The following is a 26,926-nucleotide window of genomic DNA, read 5'->3' on the forward strand; positions in this document are numbered from 1 at the left end:
CATCCTCATCATATTTGACTTGGGTGTCTGGGTGGAGGCCTAAGGCTGGATTGCTTTAAGGGAACTGTGGTTTGGCGTCTGGGTAACCAGTAAGGTATTATAGAAGCTGTTTAGAGGGTAGCTTGGTGGATCTAAGTACTGGAAGGACCACCAGCTTTGGGAATTATTTGCCTCATTCTGTGCAGATTGTCCTAATTAAGTAACCTCAGTGTGGCTCCCCTGCAACCCCAGTAATAGCAGCTATTGCCTTCCATGTCTGGAGCAAATTTGAAGCAATTTCACAGTCTTAGATTCTGCTTTATCTCCCCTGAAGACGTGGTGAAAGTGCAACGAAGAGTTCTGCACTGATTGTCTGAGCCACGAAGCGATTTGCTATCCCTAAGATAAAGCTCTCTTCCTGTAAGAATGCATGTTACATTGCATTGATACCTCAGTGGGAGAAAATGAGGTGTAATCAGGTGAAGTAATTAGCCCGACCTCTCCAAGTCCCTGATTCTGCTCCCCTTGGCAAAACCCCCACTGATTTCAGTGGCGCACACAGACCTCCAATCCAAAGACATTCAGTGCCAAAGCTGGGTCTAGAACCCAGGAGTCCTGCTTCAACCGGCTCTTGATCATGCTGCCTTTTACCTGCTGATGTCACCCTCTGCGCTGGGAAGCTAATATTTGCATAGCTCCGCCCCCACCTCGGCACAGCCCTCCTCACAGCGGGTGGTCCTGGCGCTTCCCCCCACAGTTGTGATTGAGTCAGCAGCGCGGAGCATGCGCAGAGCGGGTTTGGGCTGGGGTGGTTGCCTTGGCAGCAGGCATAGGAAGAGGGGGATTTGAGCCGTGGACGGTGTGAGGGGAGGCGGCGCGGCCCGTCCACTGAGCCGCGCCGAGGAGGAGGGAGGAGGCGGCGGGCGCCGCGGCGGCGAACGAGTAACGGTGTGAAGCGCGGGCGAGGCGCCGAGCGGCTGCGGGGATGAGGGACCGGCTGGCTGAGCTGACAGCGGTGAGGGGGCTGGCTCAGGGACCGGGGAGCGGGCCGGGGTGCGGGGCAGGCCGGGAGGGGTAGCGGGCGGGCGGGCGGAGGGGGTGCTGGAGGGGACAAAAAGCAGTGAGTCAGGGACAGCGTGGGGTGGCAGGGGCTCCGTGGGGGGGGCTTGGCGGTCAGAGATGGGGACCTTCGCGAGCCTCTCTGCTAAGATCCGCTTAGGCAACGCCCCAGACACGTCCCTGGAGGCAGCGAGGTCTCTGAGCCGCTCCAGGCTCCTTTCCAGCTCCCGTCTCTGGGAGGAGGAGGAGGAGGCGGGATATCCACTCTTGAGAGATGGGGAGACGTTTCGAAAGCTCTTGGGGCTCCTCGTACAAACTTCAAACCCTGTGGGTTTTTTTGAGGCGGGGGAGGGGGTGGTGAAGACCCTCCCCCATACCCAAATGTTAATATTTGAGTGACAGAGGAAACGGGTAATAATTTTTGTGTGCTTGAATTATCTACCGTGAGATAGTAAATGCAAGAGTGAAATGAAGGGCTTTGTCTCTTTTTGTTTGTTTGTTTTAAGTTATCCCATTAAGAAATAAGATGTCTAAATCAGCTGTATGTTTTGTATATATTTACAAAGTGGTAGTTCAATATGTTTCTGTATTCTTTTCCTTCCTCTCATTCTTATCCTGAAAAGAAGAGAGGGTGGAGTTTGGGGAGAATGCCTTTTGTTTGACTTCAGCAGGATATGGCTCCAACAAAATAAGAATGTTTTGATTATATTTCAGAAGGGGAAAAATGGAGAATGCACATCAAATGGAGTTTCTGTAATCAGTCAGGGCTCCAGGTGTGTACAGGAGTTCACTTATGCCAAGTTGCTTGCAGGACTGGGTACCAGTTGACTTAAAAATAAAGTATTCTGGAATAGAAAAAACTCAACTATTGAAATTGTGCTTGTAAATAGAATAAGTAGTCTCTTTCCTCTATTCTCTGTACGGGTGGGAGGCCTTTTGGAATGCTTATTACAGTAATCTTAACCAGAAAAGACTGTGTGTCAGGATTGTCATTGTCCTAATGAAAAGTGTATTTTTTTCAGGCGATTTTCTTCTTCCTCCAGTCAGTCAGTTAGTCTCTCTCTCTCTCTCCTTTTTTTTTTAACTCTAAACCTCTGTTCTACAGATTATATGGTGTCAAATTATAATATAGTGCACACTTTTAAAAGGGGGCAGGGAGAGAAGAAAGCAGCAACAATCTGAATTAGATCTGTGATGCTTAGCATATTCAAAGCCCAGTCTGACGGGGAATGGGAGGGGAAGCAACAATGTTGTTTTCATTTAGAACAGAGTTAACTTTGACATTTAATTTAAAAAAAATGCTATCCATTTGTAGTAGTTTGTAGGTTAGCATCTAGTAATGCTTCACTCAAAGACACATGAAACAGGTATGACACTTGTGTAATTATGACTTTAGAGTAAACACTATGTGTAGTAGTAAAATACTTCATACTTGCCTTAGTGTAACTCAAGTACAGTCTGTAAAATTCATTTTAAAATCCCGAGGTGCTTGTTATGGATTGACCTGCATACAATTTTTCAGTGTTTCAACACTTATTTTAGTCCAAAGAGCAAAAACCATCGAAACCCAAACTTTATCATTTAAAAATGTGTAGCTTTACTTTCTGAGACACATGTAAAACAGAACACATGCTGGATGATATCATGTAGGCTAAATTAACTTCAAGAGAAAACTTGGACAACCAAGTCATCACCCTCTCATCTCCCCAAAATTTTCCTCACTGTAATATCACAAATGACAAGTTTTTGCTAATATTAATGAGTGTTTTCATCACTACATCAGCTTTTTTGTCAGAGTGCATTTCTGCTTTTTTTTCAAGCACAGAAATGATGGGTTTGGTTTTTTGGGTTTTTTGTTTTTGTTTTTTAAATCTCCACCGGGAGAAATCGTGTGAGCTATATGAATGTTGTTACCTATGTTTTTAAGCCTGTCTTTGTTTTAATATAGCTTCATTGCATTTTGATTTTAATAAATATTTTAACTGAAGTGTAATAGGATTATATTCTGCAGTTTTTAAACAGTAACCTGCCAAAGCCTGCGGAACCTTCAGGAATCACTTAGCATTCCTACATGAGGGAAAGGAGTTAGACTATTTACACTAAATTGATAATTTGCTTATTTATAAACTATTTCCCACTGCCAATGTGCTTGATATGCTGCATAAATAATTTAAGATGTCATGGTGTTCTATCCAGTCTACGTTAATACATTTAGTGAAAGTACTGCAACCACCTTGGGAAAGCGTCTATCCTAGATTCTCTGTAGTTAAATTTAGGACTTCTAATTTTTGGTTGCTCTTTAAATATTACTGAGAGCAAATGTTCTATTTTTGTCAACTATAATTTATTTATGGGGGTCGTGGTTTTTTAAATAGATAGTACATTAATTTGATACGGTTAACAAGTATTTCCCTATTGGTAAGTCTGGTCTCTAGACAAATAAAATTATGGAATTTTTGGATAGGATGGCGACACTAGCTAAAACAGTTCCTAAAGCGGAACAAATGTGAAAAGAGCAACTGGAACATTCAGATATGAATGTACATAGTTTTCCCTCATTGAACTGAGGAATACCCAGTAGTCACACATGTCCTTCCAGAGGAAAACGGGCCTGGATGCGTTTGTTGTTTTTTGTGGGGGGTTATGTCTTATTTCTCTTGTATGTATATTTCCAGATTATTTTTGGCAGTTTTGTAATGTCTGCTCTGTGGATGGTTAAAACTGAAAATGATCTTTTTTTGCATCCCAGGAAAGAATTGAACTGCACTGGAACTCAAGTCCAAAGCTTTGTGTTAAATATCTTTAACCCTATTCCAATTCAGTCTTGGATTCCTTCTACCTGCCCCACCAAAGGAATAGTAATATATTTTAGAAATCTGGTGTTTTTATAGTCTGTATTAAAATAAGAAGCTCAGAATACACATGCAATATAAAGGTTTAAAATCCAACGAGCGTTTAATAATCTGTTCAATAAAATGTGCAAACCTTTTTCTTTCTGTTTTAAAAAGTCACTCTAAAAAGTCTAGATATAAACCTTCTCTTTTTTAAGGAAGCTAAATGTTTGGTGTATTTTTTTTCAATTTGGTGTAAAGCTTACCATCCTATTATCTGTCATGTCTGCTTTGAGCTTTGTTTGCATCATGTTAAATGCATCCTGCCATCTTCGTAAACCTACCCTGTGTCTTTTTCTTTATCAGTGTAACTGATGCCTTTGGGAAATACATTTTTATTTATTTTATCATGCTTTAGTTTTAAAATATAAAGGGATTGTAACTTGGTGAACAGAACTGAAGATATTGATAGTTTCTTAATACAATGCATCTTAAATGTACATGAAGCAATTTATGTTAACTAATGACTGGTAAAATATGTTTGGGAGTATGGGGTTGGGGGGAGAGAAGAAATGAACTACAAATCCCTGGAATACTGTGGTAACTGGTAGAATTGCAACAGTACAAAGAACATGAAAAAGCATTCAACTTGTGGACTGGATTCCTTTGCTTAGAGAAAATAGTTGGGTGGCTTTCTTTGAATTCAGTTTACTTAGTTCCTTTGCTTAAAATAGAGATTCTGTGGAGATGAGTGTTTAAAAACATTTTTAACTATTCGATAATATCAAAACATAACGATAAACCTATTTAAACTGTCTGTAGATTGATAAATTGGCAAGTCCTTTTATTCAAGTGTCAGTGTAAATAGGTCTCTGTACACTTTAACATCACATATTTTAAGACCTTTCCGATCTGTGCATATTGATTGATATCTGGATCAGTGCTTTTTGGGGAATCTGACTCTCAGTGTTTCATATGGTGTGGTTGAAGAAATGCTTTAATTGTTAAAATTTGCAGGCAGAAATTGATATTAATGAAAACTTAGAGTTGAGAAATCAAGTATAAATATTAAATAAAAATATATTTTACAGTCTTACATTAAGATACACTACGATGTATATATAATATGTAAGTAATTACATATAGAAAATGTTAAATATGTTAACAGAAGTTTATTTAGGTTGCAAAGTCAAGGCATTTGAAAGATAGGCAGTGCCAGTTTTATGGTTGCCTATGCAACCTCTCTTCTGCTCCCTTGTGTGCTCGTCCTATGTACTGAGAGAGGCATGGGTGTTACGATAAAAATAGTTTGTGTTCATGTAATGACTAGCCTGTATATTGCATAAGGTTGTTGAATTAAGGTTGGATGGGCAACCACAAATCTAGCAGTTTAAATCTTTCTAGTGTTAGATTTTTGCAACCTAAATAGCTTTCTTTTTAATGTAGGTTTTTAGTATGCAGCTTCCCTATGCTTTTTAAAGGGGGGAAAGTTTGTTTTGTTTTGTTTTAAATTGCATATATGTAATAGAACTTTGTATTGTCGCTCCTGGCCCATTTGGTGCCACAGAAGGTTAAGGAGAATGGGAGCCATGGCCTTGTGCCTGACCGTAAGGAAACCTAGTTTATCTCTCTCTTTCCTCTCCCTTCCCCAGCTTATAGTTATTCCAGGAGCTCCCAGGTGATCCTGTGCTTATTTTCCTGCCATTCATCTCTCTGAGATCAACAGTTCCTATATGGTAAAAGTTCCTATTGGGAATTAAACTGTGTATGAAACAATTCATGTTAATTGATTTAAACCTAATTTGATCCAATTCACTCTCTGACTAAGCTGTTTAACTTGCACTAGTCTGAACCAGCCTTAAACCATGTATGTGGTGATGTTTTTAATGTTCTAAAATAAAGATTCAGTAAATGGGTCCTAGCCCAGAGTTAAAAGGGCCAACAGCCTCAAGTATTTTTAATGGGAGCAGTGGATCTAGCATAAATAGACAGAGGACATCATTATCCATGATTGTCAAGCTGGAATTTTACAGGACTGCTATTTTAATGCACAGTCCTCTCAAAGAAGAGAGAACTAAAAGTGAGCAGTGAGTAACTGATGTGGGCACAGTGGCAAAATGAGAACACCCATATGCATGCAATTAAGCACTAGGCCTCAACTTTCGTTAAACTTTAACACTGGGGAGGGGTTGCTACTTGCCATCTCCCTTACTCTCCTGTACTAGGCATTTAATTGGTTACAGTGTAGGGGTCACAGGTTTCTTTACCATAAAGCCCATAACTAGCTCAGTGTTACAGGGCTCTTTATTATATAATCCATAACTGGTTTAGTCTCCTCAGAGTACCCACCAGTACTCAGCTCTCTCTGAGGCCTAGCTGTCTCCTGCTGCAAGGGGGAAATTTCGATTTAAATATCTGAAACTGTGAAATTTACTATTTTTAAAATCTGCTGACCTTGAATTGAACCAAAATGGACCGTGAATTTGGTAAGGCCCTACCTATAACACAGTTATTAATAAATTAGCTTAGTTGCAACCTAACTTCAGCTATAGTCTTTGCACAAGATTTCAATGAGTCTTAACTAAATGGAAAGTTTAAAGATAGTTTATTCCATTATTAAGATCCTTCAGATGCTAAATTTCTTAAATGATCCAGTTTTAACACACAAACTAATTAAACAGGCTTTTTTATAAATTTTCAGAAAATTTATTTTATACTCAGTAAATTTGAGGAGAATATGCTGTGTTTTTCATACTAACAGGTTGAATCCTTGTTTCAAGGGCAAAATGGAACACAACCTCAACCTTAAGTATGGAGATAGAGCTAGTGCCTTTATAATAATATGATCTCGCCCCTGGGTAGAGTTGGTGTTGTAGACAGGCCTCTTTTGTGGAGGGAGGATAACAAAAACTGTAGGTTTCTGCTCATTTTAATTTGGACATTATAGCTCCCCTTGAACGTGGAAATTGGATTGCTTATGATGCTAGCATAGGCATTGGGCTCAGGTGGCTTCTCAGAATTTGTGGGGAGAAAGAACCATAGTAGAAATACAAATATTAACTTTCATTTATCATTTGTGACACTATTACAGTAAAAGCTTTGTTATCCAGCATGTTGGGGGAACGGGGTGCGAGTTAGTCAAAAATTCCGGTTAATTAACAGTTATACTTACCAATGGAATACCAATTTTCAAAGAATTAGAATACAATAAAATGAATACACTATAAAATAGTATACAGCTACTCACCAATCCAGTAGTAGTCCTGCACTGCCAAGTGATTGGTTTCTTGAAGCACTTAAGTGTACTGTATACAGGTAAAGTTACTGTGAGCAGCACATGGAGTACACCCAGATCACTAAAAATACACTTAACAGTAAAACTGTACTGAACATAATGTAATCTTTCTTTTATGATTCAGAAGGCACTTCAGGATCTTGCTGTGCCTCAGGGTCATCATTATCAACATCAATTATCACTGTGGATGTAGAAGGTGTAGGAGATTAGGCTGAATCCGTAATGACCCTATGACACCACCTGGATGCTGCTTTTTTGAATAAATCCCTGATAGCAGCTTGCTTGTCTTCTGCCTCTTTTGCATAAAAGTACAGTGCAGAATGTGGAATTGCATAACCTCCTGGGCAATATACTAGTCCCGATTACTAGATTGAAGATTTGTATTGGGAGATATCAGAAATGCCAGTTAATAGAGCTTTCTGGTTAATAAAGTGCCAGATAACACAGTTTTTACTATAATGTTTTAGTCCTTATGTTGAATAAGATATTTATCTTTTAACATATGTGATAAAGCAGTGATGGAAAGATATATAGTAGATCTTGTTGTCATCAGTGGGTGTAGGCCTCATTGGACACTGTGGTGTAATGTTAAAATTGTTTTTTATAGAAAACTTTATAATACACGAACAGCCTTGGATGGGCACAATGAACACATCTGAATGAATGTAGGATGTCAGTTCCGAATGGAGCACCCAAGAACTGAAGGTAGTAGGCAGAGATTGACACCATTTTCTTCTATTGGCTAAGGTGTTCTTGGACAGAGATTTGGTTGACTAGTTTATGGAGAAGGCAGCTACATCATTTTTGGTACATGATTTTGTGAGAATAGTTGACACGCCCTCATATCTGGAAATTAGTGAAGTAGGCTGTTATCCTACCTGATGTGAATGGCCGCCTCAGGTGAAAATATCTTCAGTGCTTATGTCAGTCCACTAGTATCTTTGTAAAATGTGGGTTATGATACAGAAACTGCAACTTTTGGTGGGTGGTTTTGTTTTGGTAGTGGTGGTGGTTTTGAATCCTAAAGTCTGTAAAATCCACAGTAGGTTTTCTTTTTGGTCTGAGGTATTTTGTGTAAAGGGGAAAAAAATACTCTAGCTTTTGAAATTTTGTACTGGTCAGATGTAGTTTTCCCCAATGTGTCTACTTGTTTATCTTTTTAGATTACGAGCCCCTTTGTAGCAGAAACTGTGCTCTTAAATGTTTGAAAAGCACTTAGCACATAATGGGTGATATTACACACAGACTTCTTCCATGTTCTTATGTATTTATTAGATAGGACAATAAATTTGACAGTAGTGCATAGTGGATCCCTATAATATATCTTCTAGTGCTTTGTTTTGTCTGTTTATACATATCTCAAGGATTCAGGATTTTGTGAATTCCTATGGGAGACTCTTCCATAGTTTTATAATTATCATTAGGATTTTTTTCCTTACTAAACTTTACTTGATTTCATCCTATTATTCTTCGTTTTAATCCATTGTACTATCTACATTTCCTGGGTGTTTACAACTTTCAAATATAATATCTGAGGAGTTGTCATTTTTTTCCTATCACCGGTTAGCTGTCACTTAGCCAGCCTATCTCATACATATTTAAGGTGTAATATAGACCCAAATCCTGCAAACATTTATGCATATGCTAAACTACTACTGTGAATAGTCTCAGTGAAAACAGGAAAGTTATGTATGTAAATGTTTGCAGGATTTGGGCCATAGTAACATTTTTTCCAGTGTCGTCTAACTTTTGGAATGTTTTCTGTTGAGGAAGGGAAAAAGAGAAAAATATAATATAAAAATCAAATATTTGATTTTTATATTATGATTTTAGCTTGAACACTAAGAATTGTTGAATTGGGAAAATATATTGAACTGTAACTATACGAGAGAGCTTTTGATGTATAACTATTTCCCCAATGTGTCTGTGTTGCAGCAAAAGCTGTTGCATTTCTACTTGCCCATGAATCATAAGTATGGCAGAGGAAACATTAGCTTATATTGCTCATGTTGACTGCTTATATTGCTCATGTTCACTGCTAATGTTGGCTGCTATGGTGAAGATTTAGAATGGAAAGTGTAAATGGAAAGAGGGCAAAGCAGTAGTACTTAGTCATAGCTTTGTTGCTATGCCTATTTAACTAGAAGTAATCAGTTGTTTAATTCTGCTTGAGAACATGTCCCTGTGCTTCATTTTGTAGGCGTGCTCAAATTAAATACCTTTTTTGTTTTGTTTTACAGTGTAAAAAAAATGAAGATGGAGAGACAACTGTTGTTGTTGAAAAAGATCATTTTATGGAGGATTTCTTCCAGCAGGTAAAATGAAACAAGGGGCAGATAATTTTCTCCAACACTTACCAGTTTAAAATATGTGTAATAGTCTTGGTAATGGTTTTTCTCTTACTACTCAACTTTTTAAAAAAAGCGTTTTTAATACCATATTCTGTAAATTATTCCTGTTTCCTTCTGATCCGAAATAAACTAAGCCTTACCTTTTGTTATATCAACCAGCTTTGTCAGTTCAGGAGGGAAAAGTTGAGGCATCATAATATAAAGAAAATGTGGATTATATAAAAATAATACTGCAGAAATTATAGCGTATAACCATGATGGCTAAAATCACTATACAAAACCAAACAAATAGCAAAACTGAGATACTATTTGCCAATATATTGCAGGACTTCCTACTAAAATCACTCTACCACAACTTCCCTCTAGGAATGTAAAGTAGAAACATAGCTACGTTCTCACCAGTCTTACTTGAGTGTATAGTGTCAAACACATATACTTAGCAGGTACTTCAGGTAGATCATATAACTGAGTGAAGCTTTGCATTGTTATAGATGGATGGAAGCTCTCATGTGGTAGTTAGGTATTTGATTTATTTTAAGAAGTGCTGCTCTGTGCTAGAGCAAAAAGGTTGTAGTAAAAATGTGAACAGATACTACAGAGCAAGAGATCTTTCAGCAAGAAAATCATATGTATGTTCAGGATTATGTTTTAATCATGTTCAAAGAAATTGCATAATATACGGGGGGACGTTACTTTTTTCAAAATTAACTTAATTCATGCTTAACTGGGGAAGAAGGTTAAATTTTACAATTCTAGATTCTAAGGACCTCACCCCTTCTTGTCACCTGTCTAAATGGGCCATCTTGATTATCACTACAAGTTTTTTTTTTTCTCCTGCTGATAATAGCTCATCTTAATTAGCCTCTTACAGTTTGTATGGCAACATCCACCTTCTCTGTATGTGTGTATAATTATAACTTCTTACTATATGTTCCATTCTATGCATCCGACGAAGTGGGCAGTAGCCCGCGAAAGCTTGTGCTCTAATAAATTTGTTAGTCTCTAAGGTGCCACAAGTACTCCTGTTCTTTTTGCAGATGCAAACTAACATGGCTGCTACTCTGAAACCTATCTTAATGCACTAACTTATTAAAACAACAACAAATGTAACTGTCATAAATATAAAGGGAAGGGTAAACCCCTTTGAAATCCCTCCTGGCCAGGGGAAAGCTCCTCTCACCTGTAAAGGGTTAAGAAGCTAAAGGTAACCTTGCTGGCACCTGACCAAAATGACCAATGAGGAGACAAGATACTTTCAAAAGCTGGGAGGAGGGAGAGAAACAAAGGGTCTGTATGTCTGTCTATATTCTGTCTTTGCCGGGGATAGACCAGGAATGGAGTCTTAGAACTTTTAGTAAGTAATCTAGCTAGGTACGTGTTAGATTATGATTTCTTTAAATGGCTGAGAAAAGAACTGTGCTGAATAGAATAACTTTTTCTGTCTGTGTATCTTTTTTGTAACTTAAGGTTTTGCCTAGAGGGGTTCTCTATGTTTTGAATCTAACTACCCTGTAAGGTATCTACCATCCTGATTTTACAGGGGGGATTTCTTTATTTCTATTTACTTCTATTTTTATTAAAAGTCTTTTTGTAAGAAAACTGAATGCTTTTTCATTGTTCTCAGATCCAAGGGTTTGGGTCTGTGGACACCTATGCAAATTGGTGAGGCTTTTTATCCAACATTTCCCAGGAAAGGGGGGGTGCAAGTGTTGGGAGTATTGTTCATTGTTCTTAAGATCCAAGGGTCTGGGTCTGTAGTCACCTAGGCAAATTGGTGAGGCTTTTTACCAAACCTTGTCCAGGAAGTGGGGTGCAAGGTTTTGGGAAGTATTTTGGGGGGAAAGACGTGTCCAAACAACTCTTCCCCAGTAACCAGTATTTGTTTGGTGGTGGTAGCGGCCAATCCAAGGACAAAGGATGGAATATTTTGTACCTTGGGGAAGTTTTGACCTAAGCTGGTAAAGATAAGCTTAGGAGGTTTTTCATGCAGGTCCCCACATCTGTACCCTAGAGTTCAGAGTGGGGGAGGAACCTTGACAGTAACCAAAAAAAGCAAGATTTTATGGTCTCCAATAGGCTTAGCCTTAAACTTATGCCTAATTACAAAAACAAGTACCTTAACTACATTATTTTAATTCAGAAAAATGTGAAACAATGAAATGAAGTTCTCAAAAATGAAAGAATAATTACCACCTTCTTTAGCAATGTTATCTTAGCATTCAAACCTAAACAGTTATAAAAGAAAAATGAAATTAAACAAATGAAACAAACACATAGCAACTACAAAAGAAAGGCAGCAAGCCAACGCTTCAAGGATCTTGCTTTTTATTATCACTTTTTTTTCTTTATCAGCTTCAACTGCTTCATCTATATCAGGGGTCTCAAACTCAATTTACCTTAGGTCCAGTGCCAGTCCTCAGATCCTCCCAGCGGGCCGATGGTGTTCACGCCACCTCTCAGCCCGTTTCCCACTCTTTTCCATCGCTCCCTTGGCCTCATGCCGCTCCAGCTGACTCTGCCCAGGGACTAGTGATGCTGTCTCCATGGCTGACTCTGCCCAGGGACTAGTGATGGTATCTGTCCCGCTCCCCAGCCAGTGGGAGCTGTGGGGGGCTGTGCCTGCAGCAGACAGCTGGCAGCTTGGCTGCCTGGGTCTCTCCTTCACAGCTTGGCGGGCAACAGCAGGGATAGGGAACTGCTTGCAGGGAGCTGAGCCACCCGAGGTGAATGACACGTTGCTGCGTGCAACCACTGGGAGGGTCACAGGAGCAGCAGGATGGAGCAATGTTGGAGGGAGGGGCATGTGAATCTCTCCTGCCCCCCCCCCCTTCGGCTGGCAGCCATGAGGGCCAGATGAAATAATTTTTTAAAAACTTTGTGAGCTGCAGTGGGGAGGTTCTCGGGCTGCAGATGGCCTGTTGGTCAGCACTTAGAGACCCCTGGTTTAAAACATGCTTAAGGTTAAGGATATGATTGAGTGCTGATCTGAATAGGAAAGATTTTCTGAACTGGTGTTTCAAATGGTTCCTCAGGTTAAGTCAACTCACCACTAAGTCCCTGAGGTTCCCATGACTTTAATGTACACTGTAAAAGAGAGATCTTTGAAATAGTCAGTCTATTCACAATACAAAAATTCCAACCCAAAATACATAAGTCAAATTTGTTTGGTAGAAACTTCCTTTACTATATCTTGCCTTCGGTTTCAGGTATGTAGGAATTTTCATGCCAGCAGTGACAAAGTATTCTGTTTTAAGCAATTACTAATGCCAGATGCTTCAGAGGAATATTGTGCAATATTGGTGTGCGGGTTGGAAAGATTCTTCCTGACCCTGCCTACTGATCTTAATGTTAAGCATGTAGTTTTTTTTTAAACCTTAAATTATTTATATTATTTGTGTTAAAATACTGACAGAACCTGGTCTGTATTTGAAAAAAGGGATTTCCCTTCTCTATATTGGGAAACCATAAATGGATGTACCCTCAGTCTGGGAAAGACACAAATCATGACTGATCGCTCCTTAGCTGTAGAAGGTTCTTTGAGTTTTCTCATGGTCTGCATTGTTGGCCCATCAGCATTTGTCCCTGGTATTCAAATCTGAATAACTTTGGTTTGTAATGTAAGAATCTACAATACTGATATTTTTCTTTTGACCTTCATATGGTTTGACGGTATGGCATTTCCTTCCTTTTGACAATCCTGATGACTAGTTATCCTTTCACTCCTTTTGATTCTAAGCATTTCTGATGCATTTCTTCTTCCTAATCTGTTGGTAGTAAATTTTTTCTAACATCTTCATTGCCACATTTTTCTTTCCCTGTAGGTTGAGGAACTCAGAAACAGTATAGCAAAAATAGCACAAAATGTGGAAGAAGTTAAGAAGAAACACAGCATTATCTTGTCTGCATCAAATCCTGAAGGCAGTAAGTATTTTACTTTTTTAGATATTTAATATGTATGGATAGTGATCCTGAATGAGTACTCTTAATGGCTATGCAGGCATATTAATTGAAAATAGAACTTTTCAGTAGGAGTGAATATTGCAAAATTTATGAAATATGGTACATTTTTTATGTCTCAGATATAAAATAAATTGAAATCGCCCATTTCAGCTTTAAGATCACATTTAAAAGAGGGAATGTCTTCAAAACATTGTTTCCATAATACTCCAAGAAGCCAGTCTAAAACTTAACCTGATCAATTTTCTAAAAATAACTCAAAGACAACATCTCTTTTCTGTCTGAAAGTGCCTCACATCTCAAGTAAACGACACATTGTTGGAATTGTGAGACTGATTACTCCTTCCTCCATTTTCCAATAATGAGAACCTACTGTCGGACTCAAGCTACTTTACTGTTCTGCAGTAATGGTGAAGTCCCAGATCAGGAGCACCAACTTGGGAAGTAGTAGCCCTCAGCTTAGAGACAAAGGTGCACTTTCAAAACAAAGAACGTTGTCTCCAGTGAAAGCTGCCCACCACCTTGACCTCATCTATCAAAGGAACACATTTACCAGGTATATTGAAGGTGGGCCTTAGGGAAAGAGATATTTGTGATGCTGAGAGCAAAACAAACCACAGAATAAAACGTAAATAATATTGTAAATATAAGTATTCATTATCTAGAGGATAGTAAGACTACTAAAATTATATACTTTTGGATGTGAGTAGGAGAGTTTATAAGCTAATTTCTTTCCATTCACTAGTAGGCTTTTTCTACCAACTGGTATTCTGTTCTAAATTTTCTTTTGGTCACAGTTCTGTTTTTCCCCCTTTCTTTGTTTTGAAATGAATTAGTATGAATTCATGATGGGGGGGGGGGGAGAGAAAGGGTTTTATTTAAACATGGAATTTTTTGTTTGTTTTTTAAATTTAAACTTGATGGGGAAGGGCTCTGTTCACATCATCATGTAATGAATCTTCAAAACTGGTTGCTACTAAATAACTGTTTAAACCTCCTCATATTGGTTTTCTAAGAAATCACAATGATATTTACTCCATTGTTCTGGAACCAGTACAAACACATAGCTTAGAGGCAGCCCTTACCCCAAAGAACTTGAACTCTAATTTAAGGCGAGAGTCAACAAATGGGTTTGAACAAACTCTTGGAATGTTTGGAGGCAGGAGGATACAGAAAACCGTGATAGGTGCACATAATTACATAAACTGGCAATGTACATGGTTGGCAGGCTTCAAGATAAAGACTTTTTAGAAGATATGTAAATAAGATGGGCACAGTTCTTGGATCATACTGAGCTGTATTTGACTTAAGAATCAAGGTGGGGGATGGGTGCGAAGCTACATTTAAGAGGTGGCAGGGGCCTGAATTAACTCCAGGTTGAATTTAGAACAGTCCCACAGTTGCACCCAGCTGCATTGTCCCCGTTGATGGCCATTCTGGCAGCTGGGGATCACTGAAGCACTCTGGCCACACTCCTTATTCCAATGGCTGTAGGGGTGGTATAGGGTTGGATATGCCACTTGAGGATTTACTCTATACTGGGGGAATCCTTAGTTGGCCTCTTAGACCAGCTTTACAGCCCCTTTGCACTGTCAGTAGCCCATATGGGTCTTACGGGACCTGATAATTGGCCCAAAATAGTCATATTGGTAATCCCTATCTTAAATTTGTTTTGAAGCTTCCTTTGGTCAAGTTTATAACACTCTCTTTTTAATGGACGAAAGGATCAGATGTACATAATTTCAGTATCACCGCCTATATGCATGTTTTGCATTTGTAGTTGTGTACACAAACTACTTTTCAGTGGTGAAGAATTACTGTTTTGCCCATTTGTGAATCCTTAATCTTTTAAAACTTTGTTTTCAACCTGAATATTTACAATAACATCTGTGTATTTATTGCAAAGAAAATTATACCGCATAAGACACTGCTTTCATTTGAATGGTACTGATAACGTTTACTTTCACTCAATGTTTCTCTCATACACTTACTGTAATTATTGAAGTGTTTATTAATAGCTAGATACTGTTTTCACATGCAGGAGTCAATGTGCGGTCATTGGTGAGAAATAGCCTTTATAATATAAAATTGCCTTCAGAATCAGTGGAAGATGCTGACATAGAACAAGCTTTGAGAAACTAGTTAAAACTGTAATACTGCATATTTTTTAAAAAGCTGCTTAGTTACAACACAGTTGCCTAAAACATCACTTTTATGCATTCTAGGTTTAAAAAAAAAACCCTCACTTTTCACCCCTTTTTGCGAGTTCAGCATTATTGACCAGAGTTTCCAAAGTGCCCAAGTGACTTAGCACAAGTCTTGCTAACTTTCAGTGGGGTTTGTGCTCTCAAGTAATTTAGGCTCCTTTGAAAATCTCCCCCTTAAATGTCTCTAATGGTATTATTCATAAGCTAATTATAGCTGCCTGTGCTTAGATTCACTGTAGAGGCTTAGCTAAATCTCTCCTTATTAGACTGTATACAGTATTCTCAAGTGAAAAATGGACAGTGCCTGGTACAGTGATGTGATTAGGGGGAAAACAATGAATCAGTGATAGACGGAAGTATAGAATGAACTATTTATAAGGAAAAAAAAAACTACTTGAAAATTTCCCTTAATTAAAAACTCAGTGCACTTTAAGTTGTTGAACTTTTAAATTTGGACCAAAAAGTAAATCCTACTTTAAAAAAAGTAACCTTCTTGATGAACTAGATTTGAATTGCTGTGACTTGATTTGGTTAGCGAGTTTATTCGTAAAGTATCCCAAGCTTAAAGACCTTCCATGACAAACATAAACATAAAAAACACTAACCTGCTCCTAATGTGAAATCACATAGGCCCTTTAAAAAATATTGAAACTTAGAAGAAGGACTTTGAATTTGGACATCCAGGATCCTTCTTTGTGTGCCTTCCATTGAATCTCAATGCTGTGACATCACAAGTTTGAGCATACATAGCCCTCAACTTTCTTGGTTATAAAATTACTATTTGAGTGATCAGTCTCATTTAAAACAAAGTTTATCAGCAATACAATTTATTTCTATTGTTTGTTTGCCTTGTTAAAATAATTTTAGTGAAGATTATTTTCCCATTTGTCAGCACAAGCAACATTATATAAGAACTCAAAATATCCTTACTCATATGTGGACATGAATAGATTTAACCTCCTATAAACTTAATTTTGCCATAATATTAGTATTTTGTTTAGATGATATATGCACTAGTCTTGTGTCACACCCAAGGAATCTTTGCTTTTCTGTGTCTGCCTATGCCAACTGAATTTACTGTGTATGTAAAGATTCACAAAGCATTTGTGTTTCCCTTTTGATTTTTCCCACAAACTGGTGGTTACCAGCAGCAGTGAATTTGCACAAATGCTGGAGCAATGATACAAAACTTATCTAAAATTTTCACTGTAGATGCAGATTTAGGGCTTGATTCACCTCTGCATTTCTCTTGTTTTAATCTGGTGTGACTTCACTGCTTTTATGGCAATGTAACTTCACTAAAACTGGAGTAATACAGTGGTGACTCAGGCCCACAACACGTAGTTGATGACAGCAAGAGGAAAGCAGAAAACTTGGTGGGTGGGGAATATAACTGGTTACTGTTACAGGAGGAGATACAACAAATAATTGCAAGTTACAAATTGGCTACTTCAGGGCCACAGCTGCTGGGTGAGGGCGGCTGTTTCTGTAAGATGGTGACCCTGTACTGAAAAGGGTTAGTAGGGACCAGGAAGTCACCAAGGAAAGCAGTCTTGGGTAAGGGGCTGCTTTAATTTTGTTCCAATAACATTGCAGCTGTAGAAGATGGAAAAATAATTTTAAGTTAAAAATAAAAGCTAACTGGATTTTACATGAGCCACAAGTGCATGACAGAATAAAGAGTTCATTTATACTGGCCTGTGATGAAGTTGCTGTGTGAAAGGAGTATGTTTCACTTTTTTTATGATGGCGGTAACGTTTAGAAAAGCTGTGTGTTATGCCTAGAGGAAATGGGAAACTAAGGGAAGGGAAGGAAGTATATGGAGAAAGCTGTATAATTTCAATGAAATAGTTTCCAAAAACACACAATAGTTTGCTCTAAGGGGAATGTTTTTAAATTACCTTCTCTCCCCTCCCCCCCCCCCCCTGTGAAAGACATGAGTTTAAATTTCAAATGTAAGAGGGGAGGAGGGAAAGAAGAATGATAAACTCAAGTTTGTGGTGGCTTAGTAGAAGGTAGTATCTCACTTACATAGCTATAAATACCTGTTTGTTTTTTTTTATCTTAAGAGCAGAATTTGCCTGATGGGTTTTAATCTTTAGCTCTGCATATGTATTGTTAATTTAGGATAAAAAGTTTTTTTTTTTTTTTTAATTTAAGATGTTACTGAACATTTCCAGAAATTTCTTCTAATGACTATTTGCAACCTGAAACATCAGTTAATTACTATCTCATCTGACTTGAACCTAGTTCTCCAGAAGAGAAATATGTTTATGGCCAACTTTATATGCTTTTACTTATGGAAATTACAGTACTCAGTGGTACAACTAAAACTTATTAAATTAAATTACACAGTAAAAGACAAGTAGCTAGCTTTATTATTTGAAAATAGTGAACAACATCACACTATATCTGCTAACTTGCATGTTTACTTTCTGTCCTTTGTTTTATTAAATTTGTCTTAGAATTATGCAAGAAACATATTTGCTTCTTTAATAGCTTTAATATGAATTCAAATGAAGGTTCACATGGGGTATTACAAATTATATTATATATTACAAATAAGGTCTGTCTTCTGTTATGGGAATAGATACAAAAATATATATCACTTACAGTTGATAGAAATGTAAGTTACATGTGCACCTGGTATAAACTTCATGAGGTTGGGGAATTCCTTGTGTTTTTCTTCTGATTTGTTTTCACTAGGTTTTCTCCAAACACTCTTGTTTTTTGTTTTTAAAAAGTCTTTTATACAACATAATTTTCTAATACCTTCCCCCTCCCTCCTTGGGTGCCTCTGAGGGACATCTCCTAAGGAAATATAAATGTTATACAACCATCGCAATTATTCAGTGTCAACTATATCTTTCTAAAGACTTTTAGTTTTGTAAGATTCCTTTATCTTTCTAGTTACTCATTTTCTAGATCATCCACATCTAGAGTTGCGTGAAATGTTTTTGACAAATAGTATAATTGGACAGGCCAAAAAAGAATGTTTAAGAGCAGCTCGCTAAAGAATCAAAGCCTAACCATAACAATTATTTAAGTACATTAAAAATAGGAAGCCGCCAAATAACAAGTGGGGCCACTGGACGATTGAAGTGCTAAAGGAGCACTCAAAGAAGATAAACCCCTTGCAGAGAAGCTAAATTAGTTCTTTGCATAGGGCTTCACTGCAGAGGATGTGAGGGAGAGTCTCACACCTGAACCATTCTTTTTAAGTGACAAATCTGAGGAACTGCCCCAATTTGAGGTGTCAGTGGAGAAGGTTTTGGAACAAATTAATAAATTAAACAGTAATAAGTCACCAGAACCAGATGGTCTTCACCCAAGAGTACTGAAGGAACTTGCATATGAAATTGCAGAACTACTAGCTCGTATGTAACCTATCGCTTAAATCAGCTTCTGTACCAGTTGACTGCAAGATAGCTAATGTGACAAGCAATTTTTTTAAAAGGCTCCAGAGGCAATCTGGGTAATTTACAGTCTGGTAAGACTAATTTGAGTAGCAGACAAATTAGTTGAAACTATAGTAAAAAACAGAATTATCAGATACATAGATGAACATGATTTGATGGATAAGAGTCAGCACAGCTTTTGGAAAGGAAAATCATGCCTCACCAATCTATTCATCTTCTTTGAAGGGGTTAACAAACATATGGACATGTGTGGTCCAGTAAATATAGTGTACTTGGACTTTTCAGAAAGCCTTTGACAAGGTCCCTTAAATCTCTTAAGCAGGGTAAACCGTCATGGGATAAGAGGGAAGGTCCTCTCATGTATCAGTAACTGGTTGAAAGACAGGAAACAAAGGGTAGGAATAAATAGTCAGTTTCAGAAAGGAGAGCAATAAATAGTGGTGTCCCCCAGGGATCTGTCTGTTACCAGTGCTGTTCAATATATCCATAAATGATCTGGTAAAAGGGGTAAACAGTGAGGTGACAAAATTTGCAGATGATACAAAATTACTCAAGATAGTTAAGTCCAAATGAGACTGCAAAGAGTTACAAAGGGATCTTGCAATATTGAGTGACTGGGCAATAAAATGGCAGATGAAATTTCATGTTGATAAATACACAAAATGCATATTGGAAAACATCCCAGCTATACATACAAAATGATATCTAAATTAGCTGTTACAACTCAAGAAAGAGATTTTTCAAATCATTTTAGTTAATTCTGTGAAAACATCCGCTCAATGTGCAGCAGAAGTCAAAAAAGCGAACAGTGTTACGAACCATTAGGAAAGCTTTAGGTAATCAGACTTGGTACGCCTGCACCTTGAATACTGCATGCAGTTCTAGTTGCCTCATCTCAAAAAAGATATATTAGAAATGGAAAAAGTACAGAGAAGGGCAAGAAAAATCAAGGGTGTGGAACAGCTTCCATATGAGGAGACAGGGACTTTTCAGCTTGGAAAAGAGACAACTAAGGAGGGAACATGATAGAGGTCTATAAAATCATGAATGGTGTGGAGAAAGCGAAAAAGAAAGTGTTGTTTACCGCTTCACATAACAGAAGAACCAGGGGTCATCCAATGGAATTAATAGGCAGTAGGGAACATAAGGAAGTACTTCTTCACACAACGCACAGTCAACGTGTGGAACTCATTGCCAAGGGATGTTGTGAAGGTCAAAAGTATAATTCAAAAAAGAATAAGATAAGTTCATGGAGGATAGGTCCATCAGTGGCTATTTGCCAAAATGGTAAGGGATACAACACCATGCTCTGGGTGTCCGTAGCCTCTGATTGCCCAAAGCTGGGAGTGGATGATAGCGGATGGCTCCACAAAGTGATCATATCAGCAATCAAACATTACAGCTCAAACATTTTCTGACAAATAATTGTTTTTGTAATTTCAATAACTTTTCCTCGTATAATTGTACCAGCATTCAGGAAGAAATATGGCAGAGAGCCATCTATACTTTAAGCTTTTGTTTGATTGACTTTATGTAAAATCTTGTCTTAGTACATAATACAGCAAAGATCATGATGCCTTCCTTTTCAGATTTCCTTTGCTGTGGGCCAAAGTAATAGCTTTTAATATAAACTAAAATCCTCTTACATCTAAATCTAAAGAAGTGGTCCCCAAACTTTTCAGGGTTGCATCCATTACCTCTGTCCACACCCTGACCTGGGTGCCGAGAGCAGGGCCACGGCTTCTGGGGGCAGGATGTGAATGGGTAAGCGAGCCGAGGCTGGGGGCAGGTGTGGGGCTGAGGGCTGAGCAGGGCTTTGAACGTTTCCCCGCTGTTTGGGGACAACTGATCTGAAGTGTCAGGTGGTGTTTCTCTAGAAATACGTTCAAGTCAGAGTCTTCTTTCTGGTTTTGATGCTGAGTATCCAAACGCTTCTGGACAAATGTGGCTTCTCCAGTATTATTTTTCTTTTAGGGGCTATGAAGCTTTAATCTTCGCAGTTTTCTTCTATTAAAGGCATACAAATTAATGTACTACCCTCTTGCATATCTAACAGAATGATAAACAGGAAAATAGGAGTGAATGTCTGCATTAAGTAAACATGATTAAATTGATATGAGCGGTGGAAAGAAGCTGAAATACAATAGTGATGAACTCCACATTAATTATATAATTGTCTCTCTTATAGAGTTTATTACTTGAGAATCTCAAAGAACTTAATAAAGGAAAACAAGTATTATCCCCTATTTTACAGCTAGGAAAACAAAGCCACAGGGAGAGGGGGAGTGAATTGTCCATGTTTATGCAACAGCGTGGCAAAGTCAGGCATAGAACCCAGATCTCGTCTCCCTGTCCATTGCTTTATGCACAGGACTAGGCAGCTGGCATGGGGCTGACTGAGGTTTCTTGTTCTTTTAAAATGATACAATTTTTAGTGAATTCACGCACCACACTTTCTCACTAACTTTATTTTACCCAGGTAACTGGAAAGTTAATTAACTTATTGAGCTGCATATAAATGCTGAAAAAGGGTATTTATTAATACATTTTGGGTGCCCTCAACATAATTTAAAATACATCACAAATATCTTAAGTATAGAATGAAATTTAATAAATCCACTACAAGTAAGCAAGGTAACTTAAAGATTCAGGCTATCCATCCCCTCCAACAATCCTCCACTTGTATAGTTTCCATCCTTTAATGCTTGTAGTCAATTTTAGGTTGTATACCTAAAAGATAGTTTGGATACCTTCCAAAAGGTATACTTGCTCATCAGTATGTCTTAGAATCAATCACTAATTATTCTAAAAGCTATGTTTCACATTCCTTTAAAAAAGGAACAAAGGAAGAACTCGAGGACCTGAACAAAGAAATCAAGAAAATAGCTAATAAAATTCGAGCTAAGTTAAAGGGTAAGTGCAACCCCCCCACCATGATTTAATTATTATATGGAGCCTTATATATGTATTTGTGATATTAGGAGTGCTCGAACAGTCTCAAGAACTTTGGAATTTGCCCCTCAGTGTAATTAATGGGGTCGATATATGTATATACAAATTTGGTTTTCATAGCTTGTATCATAGTGGGATGTTCCAAACTTTAAGAAAATATAATATATTATTACAGAAAATCTTGGAACTCAGAATGTTAAAATAAGTTTCACTTATTGTATCAAAAATGATCAAGACATACCCCTTTATCAGATGAAAGAAAAGAATTGTAGATTTAAAATATTTGCCCAGCGTTTAATGTATTTAATCAACAATTTAAAAATAAGGGCCATATATTCAAATGGTACAAACTGACATGGAGCTATGCTAAATTACCCCAGCTGAGGTCTGTCCCAAAATTCATATATCTGCTCCTGTGTACTCTTGAAAATCAGGCCCCTTATTTAGCAACGAATTTAGAATTTAGGAGTCTTAATTGTTCGGCATGTGTCAACTCAAACATAACAATGTTTTTTTTTCTAGTGCCACTAAATTACATTAAGGTCATTCTTTTCTTCAGTGATAGATTTCTAGGTTTAAGGGTAATATTTAATAAAATTCTTCTGTCCAGTAAACAACATTTATTATTCAGGTAGTAGTAGCAACCCCAATTTGTTAGGCTCCTTCCAAGCACAAAAGATGACATAATACCCATCAACGAACAGATACTTTTAAAAATTTGTTTTTAATTTGGCTGTGTAAACAGTTATATTCTGAACCTTGCATTCTATGTCATTAATAGATTTAGTTTTTATTATCTGGTGAAAATCTTTCTAAAGAGAAACTACTTTTTTGGGGTAGGAAACAGGAAAACAGTACTAATTATGATTTATAAAATAGTAAATGTTTATGTTAAAACTTTTACTATATGTTGCATTCTTAACACCTTACAGTATGAGTTCTTATATTCTTCCTAGCTATTGAACAAAGTTCTGATCAAGATGGGAATGCTAATCGAACATCAGTTGAACTCAGGATACGAAAAACACAGGTAAGATCATAAAGTCTGCATGGGGAAATCTGAGGATTTTAACAAAGTCAACTAAGCTCCAGAAGAGAGACAGTATTGTGGGGTGGGGAGAGGGAAGAGTTGGACTTTCCTGGAGCCTATGTACTATTTTATACTTTTTGCAAATGCATTTTGTTGTAAAATAAAGTACTATATTTTTACTCCTCAAAACTAGCACTTGGTATTGTCCCGGAAGTTTGTGGACGTCATGACAGAATACAATGAGACCCAGACCCTGTTTCGAGAACGCAGCAAAGGACGGATACAGCGACAGTTAGAAATAAGTAAGTGACCTGAATTTTCTTCCAATATAGATGGCTGAATTAACTTTTTTAATGGCCTTTGTTTGTTTGTTTTTGACATCTTTTTTGTTCTTTTGGTTTATACAGAATTGAAATAATACCCCCAGTCTTCTAGTTTTATTTTCCTGTATTCCAGTTCTTATTTTGTACCGCCAGACAAGGTTTTTTTCAATAAAATGGCAATGTATTGTAGAATATCAGGGTTGGAAGGGACCTCAGAAGGTCATCTAGTCCAACCCCCTGCTCAAAGCAGGACCAATCCCCAACTAAACCATCCCAGCCAGGGCTTTGTCAAGCCTGACCTTAAAAACCTATATGTAGTCCTGCATACTTCTCTATAGCTGCTCCTTCGGCACTTAACTCCTTAGATGATGAACACACACAAGCTTCTACTTGTTTGTTTTTATGTTACACATAATATAAATAGCTGGTTAAATTGTAACTGTCTAATAGACTTTGATATGGAAGAACTTACCTTGACCTGAAGAATGATTTCCGTATATACTCGTTCATAAGCCGAATATTTTTGGTTAAAAAAAAAGTGGCGCATCAAAGAGCGGGGGTCGGCTTATAAATGGGTCTACACCAAAATTTGATGATTTTAAACTCTATGAAATCATTTAATTGAATATCTAATACATAGTCGTTTTATTTACCTGGAGCATTCGTAGGCATGGAGCCCCTCAGCTCCCAGTGGCGTGCCACTTCCCATAGCTCCCATTGGCTGGGAATGGTGAACCGCGGCCACTGGGAGCTGAGGGGTTCAATGCCTGTGAACGCTCCAGGTAAAGAAAACGTCTCGACCCACCAGCAGCTTACCCTGACGGGCCGGGAGCCAAAGTTTGCCAACCCCTAAAATATAGGGTCGGCTTGTGAAAGGGTCATACAGTTTTTACTTTTTTTACCTATCCATCTTGGGGGGTCGGCTTATAACGAACGGGCTAATGAACAAGTATATACAGTAGTTTAAATGTTGATTTTGTTCTCAATAGATACTTCTAGACACATTCTTTTACTAAAGTTATCTTCATGGATTCTGAATATACAGTCAAATCAATAGCAAAAATCCCATTGACTTCAGTGAACCAGAATTTCACTCACTGTAGTGTTGCCAAATTATTACCCAGAAAGGTTGTCGACCTGTGCTGTTGAATGTTCTTACACCACTCCTGCTTCTTAGAATTGTAGCCTGTATTGTCCGGCTATACCGAAAGAAGGACAGGAAACACTTGATATGGTTTTAATCAGGCCACAACTTTATTATTAGATGTCTGGAACAACCCGGCAGATAAGTATACAGTGCAGGAAACTTCATGTTCATTTAATATCTTCTGCCAGCCCCCCTCTTTTTTCCATCCAGGTCCACCAGCCAACCTATTCCTTGGACTTTACTATTCCCCCCACCCCCCTCAAACGAGGATTAAGGTGGCATATAAGAAAGCGGGGTTGGCTCCCTGCCATACCAGTCATAGGAGCCCTGATCTCTTCTCTCTCCCCCCCCCCCCCCATTCCATTCCTTTAACCAACACCTCCTTTTTAAGTCCTTTACCAAGCCATTTATCCGGTCACTGTATCCCTTCCCTCTGGAGTACTAGCACTGGACATCCGCGCGCACTTACATAATGAGTGGCGACATAATAGCCTAACACCTTTCCTTCGTCACCATACCACAGCACTCCCTGAACCTGCTGTGGGGAAGGTGGGAAAACCCCCTACTCCACGTAGGCCAATCTGGTGGCGAGGGAAAAATTCCTTCCCAGCCCCCCTAGAAAGGAGTGGCTAGTGCGATGCCCACAGGAGGTCCTGACCAAACCTGGTATTTTGCTACCTCAGTGGGAGGGAGGGTGAGTGGTGCTCCACCTGGTCTGGGGAAAAGAGGCTTCCTCCGCCAGGCTTGCTCCTTTTGAACTCCTTAGCCTTTCCAGTCCCGGTGTGTTTTTTCTTTTTCTGTCGGAAGATAGGTAGAATATGAAACCTCTGTTTGAGTTCTCTGCTCATTGTTTAACAAAATTATATAATATGAACTACTTGAACGTGCTAAGAGGTAATTTTGCTACACTTGACAGGTTTCAGAGTAGCAGCCGTGTTAGTCTGTATTCGCAAAAAGAAAAGGGGTACTTGTGGCACCTTAGAGACTAACCAATTTATTTGAGCATAAGCTTTCCAGAAATGGCCCACCTTGATTATCATACATGTTGTAAGGAGAGTGCTCACTTTAGATAAGCTATTACCAGCAGGAGAGTGGGGTGGGGGGAGAAAACCTTTTGAAGTGATAAACACCCATTTTTTCATGGTCTGTGTGTGTAAAAAAAATCCTCACTGCGTTTTCCACTTTTATGCATCCGATGAAGTGAGCTGTAGCTCACGAAAGCTTATGCTCAAATAAATTGGTTAGTCTCTAAGGTGCCACAAGTCCTCCTTTTTGCTACACTTGAGTTTCAGTTCCTTTTTCATGTTTATGCAGACTTTGAGCCCTGTCCACATAGGTGCTGAATAATAAACTATATTAACCTTTAACATAGTACTTGAATTTCTATAGTATAATATAACTGACAATCACTTTCTCTAATATGCTGATGCAGTGATTCTCAAACTGTGTGGGTTGGGACCCTAAAGTGGGTCGCAACCCCATTTTAATGGGGTCACCAGGACTGGCTTAGACTTGTTGGGGCCAAAGTCTGAGCCCCACCACCCGGGCCTGAAGCCCGAGGGCATCGAGGCTCAGGTTACAGGCCGCCTGCCTGGGATTTGGGGTTTGGGGCCCCCCTCCTGGGGTGATGTAGTAATTTTTGTTGTCAGAAGGGGGTTGCGGTGCAGTAAAGTTTGAGAACCCCTGTGCTAATATGAACTGAATCCTGTATTAAAATAATTTTAATCTCATCTTTGTAATACTGTTTCATTACTCATACACAGAAAAAATTAGATTATTTTGAAAATAGATTCCCTAGATATTCATGTGATTTTAATATCTTCAATATAATATAGGAGTTGTACAAACATGAATGTTAAATAGCTTATCATTTTATATTAAAGTAATTTTTCCTATTGTGCTTACCAAAAACATGAAAACTGAATTTCATGATTTTATTTTTTCGTTATTTAACCTCCTATTGTGTGTTTGCAAAAATATTTGATTCTTGCAATACTACTTACCCTCAGAAATAGCTTCAGGAATAACAGTTTAATAGCACAAGGACACATTTCGGTAGAAAACTGTCTTTTAAAAACCTCATGTTTCTTAGCTCCCAGTCTTAGCCTTATAGAGACACCGTAATAGGGGAATACATTATTATGGAAAATAGCTTTCTTAAAAAATGGTATTGTTTTGACCATGAAACAATCTAGAATCATTACCTTCAGGAGGTGGGTGTTTTCCCTTGTTTTCTGTCCTGTTACCACAGCTGCCGATGTTTTCATGCTGCAAGAATCTCTCATACTGTGCTTAATGGCAAGAGGTTTGGATGCTAATTGTTATTAAAAACTGTTACTTTTTGTGGAGTGGAGGTCTGAGTATAGGATTGTGAA

The 26,926-nt window shown here is 38.2% G+C and overlaps 1 protein-coding gene across 2 annotated transcripts in view; it reads left to right on the plus strand.

Moving 5' to 3' along the window:
- The first annotated feature begins 854 nt into the window (after positions 1-854).
- STX2 (syntaxin 2) overlaps positions 855-26,926 on the plus strand; it is a 38,725-nt gene continuing 12,653 nt past the window's right edge. For both annotated transcript variants that reach the window (XM_074972692.1, XM_074972693.1), the window contains exons 1-6: positions 855-994; positions 9,405-9,479; positions 13,337-13,436; positions 21,938-22,012; positions 23,008-23,081; positions 23,275-23,383. In XM_074972692.1, the coding sequence (XP_074828793.1) occupies positions 965-994; positions 9,405-9,479; positions 13,337-13,436; positions 21,938-22,012; positions 23,008-23,081; positions 23,275-23,383 (463 nt within the window). In that variant the 5' untranslated portion in view covers positions 855-964. The remainder of the gene's footprint in view (positions 995-9,404; positions 9,480-13,336; positions 13,437-21,937; positions 22,013-23,007; positions 23,082-23,274; positions 23,384-26,926) is intronic.

This window comes from Natator depressus, chromosome 15 (genome assembly GCF_965152275.1).
Source record: "Natator depressus isolate rNatDep1 chromosome 15, rNatDep2.hap1, whole genome shotgun sequence".
In the NCBI taxonomy this organism is placed as follows: domain Eukaryota; kingdom Metazoa; phylum Chordata; order Testudines; family Cheloniidae; genus Natator; species Natator depressus.